At 27.7% G+C, this 12254-nt stretch overlaps 1 protein-coding gene across 1 annotated transcript; it reads right to left on the bottom strand.

The window, feature by feature from the left end:
• Nucleotides 1-2468: 2468 nt before the first annotated feature.
• On the bottom strand, nt 2469-11913 carry LOC119672425 (acyl-CoA-binding protein homolog). Its single transcript, XM_038083473.1, has 3 exons — nt 11814-11913; nt 2922-2956; nt 2469-2837 (listed from the first exon to the last, which is right to left on the bottom strand). The coding sequence occupies exons 2-3, from the start codon at nt 2934-2936 to the stop codon at nt 2589-2591; spliced, it is 264 nt and encodes an 87-aa protein (XP_037939401.1). The 5' UTR covers nt 2937-2956; nt 11814-11913; the 3' UTR covers nt 2469-2588.
• Between the last annotated feature and the right edge of the window lie 341 nt (nt 11914-12254).

Raw genomic sequence — 12254 nt, 5'->3', positions numbered from 1 at the left:
TGACTTCAAATATGTTATAATAATGATGATATTATAGGAGGCGACTTATCTGGAACAAATTGTTTCTTATTCAGTGACTAACATGTTTTGTTTGAATTTCATAACAATAATTCAACATGTAATCATTGGGTTTATAAATTATTTATAAAAAAAGTATTCTAAATCTTGTAATATTCTTTCGTTCAAGTTATTAGACCTCATTCGGTGCAACGAATGGAGGTACTGAACTAGGTATTGTTCTGAAGAAGAGCAAAAACAAATTTTAATTGAACTAAAAGACCTAAGTTAAGTTATTATATAATTGCTAAAAAAAATAGGATATCAAAACAAGAACTACCTGCGCCGCCCTGCATATTAAGGTAACTATCATAAGACAAAAGCATTTAAATGTTTTCTTTTATATTTATAAAATATAAGTATATATACTAAAGAAATTAGTATTTTCTGAATGTAGACACCTTTAAGTCTAATATTTTAAACTGGAGCATATTTCGTCAAGAAACTAGTAATTTATAAGTCTTCGAACAAAAAACACGTTAGCAATTTTTCTTTTCGACCTGATTGAGATTTATCTTAATAGATAATCTAAGAAGTCAATATAATATAATATTATCTCAAAAACCTAACTAATCTACTTGAAAAGGGGACAACGAGATTATGCAGTTACAGTTCGGCATATCAATTCCTACTTTGTCGCTTTCATTGTAAATTTTACACAACCTTCAGAGAATAGATATGGTAATCAATTTATCCAGATTTTAGGTCACGTTCAAAGCTCTAACGTCAAAGCTTAGAGAGGAAGTTTTGACATGACATGTCTTCAACGCCATCATTTTAAAGATTGACAGAAGTAGTAGTATCTGTACAACAAGCATATGAAACTATAACAGAGGATCTGACATTTTTGTTTGAGGGTATATCGCTATGTGAATGTGTCTGTTTAAGGTGTAATCAGAAAATTACCACGAAGTAAAGTATCTATACTGTAATACAAGAGAGAGAGAGAGAAGCAGAGAGACATTGTGAGCTTAAAAATTAAATGATAATGTTGATTACAATGATTTAAAGACTTTAAATCAACTTGAAGCAAACAATTTAACCTAACTAAAACTCCCCCAATCAAAAAGTTCTAGTATATATAATTAAATTTAAAACAAAAAGATGAAATAAAACAAACAAAAAAAATAAACGTAAAAGTTTAATTTCTCCTAACTATAATATAATTTCAGTAATATCTTTGCTCTAGAAGTTGGAGCATCAACAACGGGAAAATATAGGTAACTTTACCAAAGAAGCCAAAATTTGAACCTTTCAAAATATATTACTAAAAAAACAAATGGAAATTACAAGAAAACTATTTAAAAGAAATTTAATATTGTAAAATTTAAACAATTCAAAATCATCATTTCCATATATATGAATTATTAAAACTTAAATAAAAATTCCAAATGCTCTTTCATTAACTCTAAAAGTTCTAATTTATTATAAATAAATTATATTTATATTTCTGAAAGTTTTATAATATTTATAAAACTACATATAAAAACTATTTGCTGGGCTTCAAAGTACACTACTATAGAATCATCTATATAACTTATTAGCAAAATTGAAGGGAGTTCTTCTTATTGTGGATCATCCAAGTGGTCCAACTGCTTTAGATACTAACTCGCGCTTCATCAAGCAAAGAAGAAAAAGAAGATATGAAAAAAGTAAATTATTAAAATAATAAAATCTAATCCTAATAATATAGACAATAAATGTTTTTGATTAGACACAAAAGAATATATCCCAATGAATACTATCACAACACTGATGCACAAGCGGAAGAAACACCAAGGAGGGTATTTCATGGATCATAAGGATCCTAGGACTAGGAAAGATAGGCTCTATACTGTCTTTAATTAAAGAAATCGGACTTGGAAAAACACTCTAATCCGACTAAGTGGCACAACAGATCTTTTAGGTCGTAGTGCACTATCCTCTCTAATCCCCTCTATCCTCTCTAATAATAATACTACCAAATTACAAAGTATTTCAAACAAAATGATTATTATTGAAATTATCATTAATAGTTTAACAAAAAGCACTGGTCTTGTTGATTAAGTAATAAATTATTAATAATTTAGTAAACAAAAAAAAAAACAATGATGAAAACGAAGCTTTAGTGCAGCCACGCTTTGTCCACTTTGTGGGAAACGTTTTGTTTTCCAACCGAAAGTAAATATTTAAGATTATTTATAAATTTTTCTAATATAAACAAAATGCAATGACAGAGACTCGTTAAAATGCACATTTTTAAATAGAAAAAACACTAAAATCGAAAATAAATTTTTAAATTTTTAAATAAAACTGAGAATTCGCAACTGAAGTGTTTACTTCGCAAATACACTTTGGAGCAATGATGATGTGGCATTTATGCAAAACGAGGTGCATCGAGGCTAAGTGACTTGAAATAAAAAAAAGTCATATTATAACAGTTTTAAATAGGTGCATGATTATGTTGGGAAGTTTAACATAAGAACAACAGTATTTAATATAACATCAAAATAACATACAAAATAATTTATTGAAATTGTTAAAGACAAGACTTAAAGATAGGAAGCGGCCAACTTTTCGACAAAAGCGACGTATTCTTGCTTGGCGGCATCTTGTGATTTGCCCTTCTGCTTGTTCCAGGACTCCCACTTGGCCTTGCCCTTCAGATCGAGTATGCCGGGCTTGCTGGTGTTGTTGTCACCAACAGTTGCCTGTTTGAAGAGTGCGTAGAGCTCTAAGAGTTCATCGTCTGTGGGACGTTTGGTGAAGGTCTTGGCCTTTTCAGCGGCGGCGTTGAATTGCTGGGGAATGGAAATAAAAATAGTTGAAGTACATTTTAATCCAATCGATTTTGATAATTTATTTATAATTTTTTATGTACTTACCTCATCAAGTGACATGGTGATAAGTTGTATTTAATCTGCAATAAAATGAAGTGGAAAAATTTCTGTTTATTAATCGCATGTTATTATATTGATAAGAATAGTTCATTTAGTTAATAAAATACATAAAACATATATTGAATGAGTACATGAAATATTTTAAGAAATGCTGAAACTAAACGGCAATCACACAGTCTCCAATATAAACTCTATCGATTTATAATTTATGATACCATCAAATGTGGGGTGCATTAAAGTACATCATAAATCAATTTTATAGATAGTGCAGTTAAAAATAAAGATGTATATAAAACTACGAAGAATTGCCTAACAAAAATTTAGTAATCAGTCGGATATCTGAAAACTTTTACTAATAAAAGAATTAACCAGATGTAGATTTAGGTAAGTTATGCAAAATAAAAATGCAGTAATCAGTCAGATATCTGAAAACTTATATTAATAAAAGAATGAACCAGATGTAGATATAGGTAACCTATGGAAGTTTTGGATAACAAAAATGTAGTAATCAGTCGGATATCTGAAAACTTTTATTAATAAAATAATTAACCAGATGTAGATGTAGTTAAGACGATAGAAGAATTCAATAACAAAAATGCAGTAATCAGTCAGATATCTGAGAATTTATATTAATAAAAGAATTAACCAGATGTAGATGTAGGTAACCTATGGAAGTTATGGCTAATAAAAATGTAGTAATCAGTCAGATATCTGAAAACTTATATTAATAAAAGAATTAACCAGATGTAGATATAGGTAACCTATGGAAGTTATGGCTAATAAAAATGTAGTAATCAATCGTTATTTGGGAACTTATATTGATAAAAGAATTAACCACATGTAGATTTAGTTATGACTATGGAAGTTATGGATAATAAAAATGTAGTAATCAGTCAGATATGTGAAAACTTATTTTAATAAAAGGATTAACCATATTATGGTCATAAACTTTATACAATTTATAAATGCTAGGCCTTCAAATGGATACAAATGCTGGGCCTTCAAACGGAGTGGAATCAGTCGTTAATGCACATCGATATGAAAGTACTTTAGAACCAGTACTGGTCTCGTGAGAGTGAAAGCAAGGCAATATTGAATAGGAGCAAATGACGAGGTTTTGATTTCTTTTGTAAAAAACAAGGTTTTGTTGGAAACGCAAATTAAGTTCTAGATAATCTAGATCTAGAGATCATAATGAGTAACACATTAGCAGTGATTTAAAATTTTTAATACTAAAGAATTATGGGGCAACCCAAGCCAAATGACTAGAGAAGGGATGAGAACTTTCTGTTTGTTTCATATTATCATATATAAGTATGGCTTGATATATATTTTAATTATTAAATTTTTTTCAGAAGACTAATTAAATGAAGTAACCAAATCAATTTTTTATTTCTGTTTAACAAAGATTGAATTAATTATAATAAATTAGATGAATCATGTTTCCGAGAATGTAGAATGTACTTAGTACTGAGGTTCTGTCGAGTATCTGGCGGAGAAGACATTAAATATTTCTTTACTAAACTTTTACTTGCGAGTTGATTTGCCTTTCACTTTGCGATTATTTATTATGTTAATCTTACTTTTAATCTTTTTTGTTAATTGTTTAATAATTTTTTTTTTTATATTTTTACGCTATTTTTTATTTTTTATACCTTTTCTGGTGTATGACGAAATTTTCGCTAATGAATTCTTAATATGCAAAAATAAAAATAAATTTTTTTCTAATGATTAAAACGAGCAGAAGAGAACCGAAAGCCTATCTAAATGATTTGTACAATCACCTGTGTAGGGCATTAAATGTTTAAGCATAAATTAAAAAGAAATGTTCTTAGGCAGTAAAAAATGTTTATGTATCTTTTGGCACTTAAATTTTTAGATATTCTCGACTTTTTTCTGTTTCAAAATTTTTACAAAAAAAATTTTCCATGCTTTTGTTGAAACATATTTAAAACAAATGCTGATATGGTTTTTTTTTATATATAAGAACCGTGTATAACTGTTGTCTGTAACATGGATTTCTTGAACTTCGACACTCCCTGGTGGTATGAGTTCATCGCAGACTTTCTTTCTGAGATAAAATCTGTAACTCGAAGTTTGTTCTTTCTCATAACTTAGATCAAAAAAACTGCTTAAAGGTTAGTCTGAACTAAGTCTGAACTGAACTGAACTGTCTGAACTGTCTTAGTCTGAACTAAGACAGGAAAAAAAAATCAGTTCACAAAAAAAAAAATAAATTACGAAGATGATATGCAAATATATAAGTACATAAATAATAAAAAAAGTACATAAATGGTTTATAATATTTTATAGAATATACTATTTATTTGTGATTAATAGATCATAAGATAGTAAAAAGAGCTCTTAATAAAGTTAAGTTCAAAGGTTAGATATAATTATCTCAGTATCTTTAAAATGGAGATTGGTAATGAGTAAGTGATCAGAAAATAGTAAAAATAGTTCTCGATAATGTTAAGTTCAAAGATTAGTCTGAATTTTCTATGTATCTGTAAGCATGTATCCAAAAAAAAAAAAGCATTAGTTATGAGCGAAGCTTTATTAGCAGACCTGTGTGACTTTAAAGAATAGATTCTCTGTAGTATAGGTAAAATATACTAATTAAGGTGGTTTTAAACAAGCTGTGTTACTTTTAATACTAAATATATTTCCATAAGTATTTATACGAACAAACTAGTATTTTTTTCGTATTAATTAAGATTTAGGATAAGTAAGTAATATTCCTTTTGTAAAAACTTGGGATAAAGATTAAGTTAATGTTAATAGATCCATTCTTTCCTGTAGGTCCTAATAGTGTTTTAAATTCTTTATGATGGGTAAATAAAATATTATTTTATAAAATGTTATAACGAGAAGGGATTAATCAATAAATTGTTGGAATCATTCAGCTAATATTCTATATCAACGGTAAGGTTTATTAAACACAGGAACTCATTGTGAAACAGTAAAAAATTAAAAAATGCTGAACATTGAGTTCCGAATAACTCGTGTAACAGACCTTTTATATAAAATATATTATATTTAATTATTATGTATTATAATATATTATTATACTGGTTGGTTTGTTATAGGTTGGTTGCCTGATTGGCAGACATCCTTTCTAATAAAACTTTTCTTCTTACTGATGAGCTGTCAGATTGCTCTGCGTAAAAAGAAATATCCTAAAAATGTCTCCTTCTGTTAGCAAAACTAACAAAGCTTAAGAAGCAGCCACAGCGGAAGAGTGTTATTGTTTCCTTTATGTCTTCTAAATATTTGCAATTTCCACAAAAATTGTTAAATGGACGGTGCAGTGTCTCTGCGTGGGATTCTATACACCACTGACCTGAAAGAACTATTATTATTTGTGCATTATGATCTCCCTGTTAATAAGTCCTCGACCTGGGCTTGTTATAGACGGTCAGGTTGAATGGAATATTTGACATGTTCTGAGTGACTTCCACTTATTATTATTTAGCTACAGAAAGTGGAGAAACTGTTTCTAAGGATACATATCTCGATACCGCTAAAGAGGTGTCTATTATAGCGCTAACACAGGTTAGGCTCTCTGTTTTTTTTATTTTCTACAATGTTCTATGACCGGGAACCCATTATAGAGTTAGTATAGTAATTATTTTATGTATAGTAAAGAAGAAGGGAGGAGACCTTTAATACAGCCTTGTGTTCCCTTTAAAGCTCTTTGTCATAACTCTAAAAATATTTGTGTTGTAAAAGAAGTCAATGAACTTTGTTTAAAAAATTTGAATTATTTTAAGCGTTTTAAGTTTTTAACATTTTTATGGTGTAGACCGCGGCCGCTTTATATTAATTCAGCGATAAATTACTAATATTTTTACTAAAATCAACTTTGAATTAAACATCGATTTATAGGCAATCTATGTATTTGATTTGCTGGGGTAGAAAATCGTACGATCATAACAAAACAGTAAAAATAATTAAAATAAATAAATAACAATAAACTCAAAGCGAACAATGTATCTGCAAATATGCAAACAACGCATTAAATTAGCTGTAAATTTAGCAAACCAACAAACAGACAGACATTAGGAATACGAGTACGTTTCAGTAGATGATTGCTGCCTTGGGTAGATACAATAGCGATCGATTGTCAGCGCCGTCATAAGTGTCATAAGTAGCAGTGGGCACGTTCGCCATACCCAAATGGGAATTGAAATTCGTATTGAAAAATCAATTTGACGTCTCACCCCGTAAAAAAAATAATAATAAAAATAATTGTGCGATTAATACACTTTTTTTTTTTTAAATAATAATACTGTTTATATCTTTTTTTCTAAATAATTTTATTTTTTTGGCTTTCCTCTATTTTTTTTATTTTTGTAACATTTTTGACATTGGGAGTAATAACTTTCTCTGCATAACAAAACCTCGTTTGTCGAGCATTTTTCAAGTGCTTGCAAGTGCGAGGCCTTTTAAGTCTCAAAGTGGAGTATTCCGCCGAGTTCATACTGCGCTCGACCACTTCAGATACAAATCAGTTATGCTACCGGTGCGATAAATTTTCAGTATTTTATTTTTCGTTATTTCTCTATTAACATTTTTTATTAATTTTCTACTTTTTTCCATTGAACTTCCCAGATCTTCTAAACCTCACGTTTAGTGCGGAAATTAGATTTAATAAAATTAAATAAGCGTAATTTAATAGTTTTCGTACCAGCAGCGCACATCGGGTGAAGGAGAGTGAGACCTCAATACTCCTAATAATGTGTTAGATAATGATAATACGTATAATATGTGATAATCAAAAATAATTGATCTGATAATTGATCTCATCTTGCAGTGAATACCTTGAGATGAAATTTAAATTCGTTTTCTATATTTGCTTTGAAACAACATTGGTAAAGTTGAATCATTGTCCAGATACATTTTAGTTTAGTTCAGATTAAACAAGCGATGAAGTAAGATTGGTTTCGACGAAATTTGAATACCCTTTGCACAGAGTAATTAAAAGCTTATTAACAATAGTTTTTAAATTAGAAACGTAAACGTTTATATTATTATGTTTGATATAATGAGAATAATGAGATTGACAGATGATTTTTCCAACCTATACTTACAGAAAATAGAGAATAGAGTCACAAAAATACTCACAGACTATCTCAGAAAGTTGAAAATACAAATTTAATCCAGAAACTTAAAATAGAAATGATCTTTACAATCGTAAAAACTCCGTCAGAATACATAAGACTTAAATATAAATAACAACAAAATAAAAGGGGGAAATAATAAGAAAATTTTCGAATCCAAATGATTTTTGGAGTAATCTGCGAGGTTATCTATGTACTCTTGAATAACGTTTGTGTCTTTTTTATCCATCAAAAAAATTTACTATCTCTTATTTTCTTCTCTATTCGACATTAATTTATTCTCATTGGACACAAAAAATAGTTTTCTGATAAGGTTGACCAGTGAGGACACATATACGAAGATGTAAAATTTAAAAGTTCTTTTATTGAGCTCAGAATCTGAATAATTACATAGTTGGTAGCTATATTCAAATTTAAGCTAATTGAATTTATGTCGGTACCAACATATTACAAGAATGAGTTGATAATTACAAACATTTTCCACAGAGAACTTGTATTGCCTAGTTTATCCTATACCATAGATCAATTAAGTTTGAATACTAAAACGTAATATAACTTACAGTACTTAATAACCACAACCGGTGAAAATCTATTAAAAAATAAACATGACTTTTCTATACTATTATAAATCAGAATAATGAGTTTATATGGGAGCTGTATTTATATATCAACAGCCACAGTTTGAGACTGATATCTCAAGCTTTCGGGATAAGGTTTAATATATGGTATATGAAAATATTATATACGAATATGTATGCATCAGGTTCCAAATTTCAATTTTCTATGTATTTAAATAATGAAGGAAAAAGAATTCTGATTATTCAGTATTTATGAAAATTATTGGATATATTTACCGGTATGTGTCAGTGTTTTGTCGGTCATCATAAAACTGAGTATAGTTTACATTGAAACAGAAAGCGGATATATAAAGTGATAAACAAATATAGTTATCAGTCAATTTGTTTTGGAAGATTGATTCAATATTTATTTAATTTTATAGCAAATAAATATACAAATTCGAATGAAAATGAAAATTAATATATTAAAAAATATTATTATTTTTTTAATGATAGTTTAAAGCTAATAACTGAAAAGTTACAACTGCTCATTGGAAACCCCACTCTAACTGCCTCCCTTGGGCATTTGTTTTATTATTTCTTATTAAATAATTTCGATTTAAAATTAAAAAAGTCACTTACTTTAGAATATAACCAGACAAAGGGTTACTTTGTTAGGAGCCTTCTTATTTGATGAATTTAAAGACCTGAGTACATTTGACCAAATAATTTGTTAAGATTCACATTGTAGACTAGATGTTCTACTAAAGGTTGCTCAAAAGGCGAGATAAGTCCCACAAGAGCATTATGACGAGTCGTGGGGCTATGCAAGGCTTATGTAGTGAGCCCACTATTATAATAATATATACAAAATACCCTTCTATCTGTAAAGTCTCATTTTCACATTTCAAAATCATTGTTCATATGTATATATTCGTATATTAGAAATTTAGTTTCAGTCTAATACTTCATAATTAAGTATATATACTTATATATACTCATGACAATTCTCACAGAAATTTCAACTACGCCTTTGAATTATAGTTTCAATTGTATCTTCTCTAGCGTTAGTCACGAACGAAAGTAGATTACATCTATTGTGAGTACAAAAAAATATAATATGATTTTAAATGGTTTTTTTTATTTTCTTTAGAATTCAATTTAAATGTGGTACAAAATAGAAGGTCATTAAAATAGAAAAAAAAATTAAATAAAATTTCGGAAGTAAAAAAAATCACAATATCATTGCGAAAACAGACGTTTTTATTTATGTACATTTGTATACCTTATATCAAATTTGATATTCTATATAACAAATGTTATTTAAGTGGTATGAGAAATTCAGAAACACATTATTCTCTGTCTTCCCCTCTAATACTTGTAAATGCATCTTCTGCTCAAACGTGCTAGATATTCTATAAATTTTTTGGACTTTGTTAATGTTGATTTTTCTCACTTAGTTAAGGTTAATTTAGTATTTTATTAATATTAACAAAATATTTTATTAAGTTATAAATTTAGGTGAAGTTTGACCCAAGGCACTGGGTCTCAATTATTGTATCTAAAAGCTGTAGATAAAAGAAAGACTAAAGGTGATATCTAGCTGGGCTTGAGGCGATGGAAATTTCTATAGAGAAATATTTTTTTAATAATAGCCACAACGGATAATAATCATAAATCATAATTATAACTACAATTATATAAACATTTAATAAATAGTTTATTCCAAGAAAAAAAAAACATAAGACATTCTTAAAAATGTCAAACAGTTGTTGCCTTTTAGAATAAAATAATTAATTATTAAAAAAAGAGTTTTTTGCAAGAATTGAATTCTAAAAAAATTATAGAATTTAATTTACTATATAATTACTATATAATTATATATAAATTATATGGTAAATTAATATATATATTGAACCAAGAATTCAATTAGTTAAAATAATATAAAATGAATTTTTGTTGTTGTAGTTCACTACTGTTCTAAAAACCTCTTTGTAAATTAAAATATTAAATTAATTAAATTTAGATTCAAAATTGATTGGTGATATATGCATATGTAGATAATAATATTATAAGCTTGCACTTTTTCATACACTGCGATTTTGCAATTTATTTTAAGATAGTTAAAAAATGATTGGTCACAGCTTTTATTGATGCTTTGGTACATTAACACAGTACTTCACAGTTAATTAAGAATTTTTCTATTAAAATAGGAAATTATATAGAACTGTGATGACAAATGCTCAAGCTATAACTTGGTCATATGAGTAGAAAATTAAAAAGATAAGCTTGTTTCTTTGCGAAGCGACCTAGCGATAGAATTTTTTGTGCACTTATTGCTTTTGACATACAATTCTGGCATACCTTATCCTGATCAAATTATATACGGACTATACACTATGAAAAAAATGGGATTATTTCTTAAGACCACGGATGATGAGTACTTGGCAATACTCGAAACAGCGTTGTGTGGTCACACAAATTTCAACAAATTTTTGTCCTTGTCTTTTCTTTGCTAATCGAATCCAACTTTAAAATCATTTCTTTTCGTCATAAAGACGCGTCATTCTCCTCAAAAATAATTTACAAAAAATATATTATTTTAAGTAGTTGTTATTGGGAAAGTATATTACACGCATTTTGAAAACGTCACTTTTACAGATTTTGAGAATAGATGTATAATATGTATATCGTTGATTTGATCAGACTAAAGATCGTTTAAAACTACGTCTTAAAGAAATAACATATTGAGTCAAAAAATTGTATTTTGTTGCCAGTAGTGAATATATATTACAAACAGTAATATTAATAAAAATAAAAAATGTATAAACAGTGTTATTTTTTTAATAATTGCTTAAGTCAAGCAAAAACTCGATCAGCTATTTAATATCATAGGCTTAGAACACATATATTTGCGATTTCCGTATATTTTTTTAAATTTCCATAATTTATAATAAATGGCATATTAAGAATAATTATCATCACTGAATTAATTCCATTGATTGAAATTATTTATGACCTTAATGTTGCACTTTATACACTTGATTATTCAATAATATTAATATTCATAAAATAATTATAAAATCATTTATTTTCGAACAGAAATTCAAATTTTTTAAATCACTTTAAATTATTTTTTCATTTATGTAACTAAAAATTGTTTTATTTACTTTAACTAGAATATCTTTAACACTTACTTTAAGTTACTAAACAGTTGAGAAGTAAATTGCAGTCTGATTCCAAAGTGCGTTTGGCGTTTTAATTTAACTGCTGCCGCTTAAGCGTTCAGAAGACGAGATCGTATTTTACTGATCGCAATGAAAGCTTTTGAAGCAGCGTTGAGCTTAAAGCTCTACACTTTTAGTGAAGCGGTTGATATCAGTGTTGAAATAGTAGTAGGAAAAAAGTACGTAAAAAGTTCTATTAAATAAAGGAGAAAAATAGTTTTTAAAAAGAAGAACCGAAAAAAAATATGAAAAACATATTATAATATTAAATATAAGAACTACAAATGGTTTCTACATATAATACATATATAAAAATAAAATACATATAAGTAAATATATAATATATATATAAAAATAATTATTTCTATAAACTAAACTTTTATAAATTTCTTTTCTATTTTAAAGATAATA

This window comes from Teleopsis dalmanni, chromosome 1, assembly GCF_002237135.1.
Source record: "Teleopsis dalmanni isolate 2A chromosome 1, ASM223713v2, whole genome shotgun sequence".
Lineage (NCBI taxonomy): Eukaryota > Metazoa > Arthropoda > Insecta > Diptera > Diopsidae > Teleopsis > Teleopsis dalmanni.
This window is presented reverse-complemented; position numbering and strand designations above follow the sequence as displayed.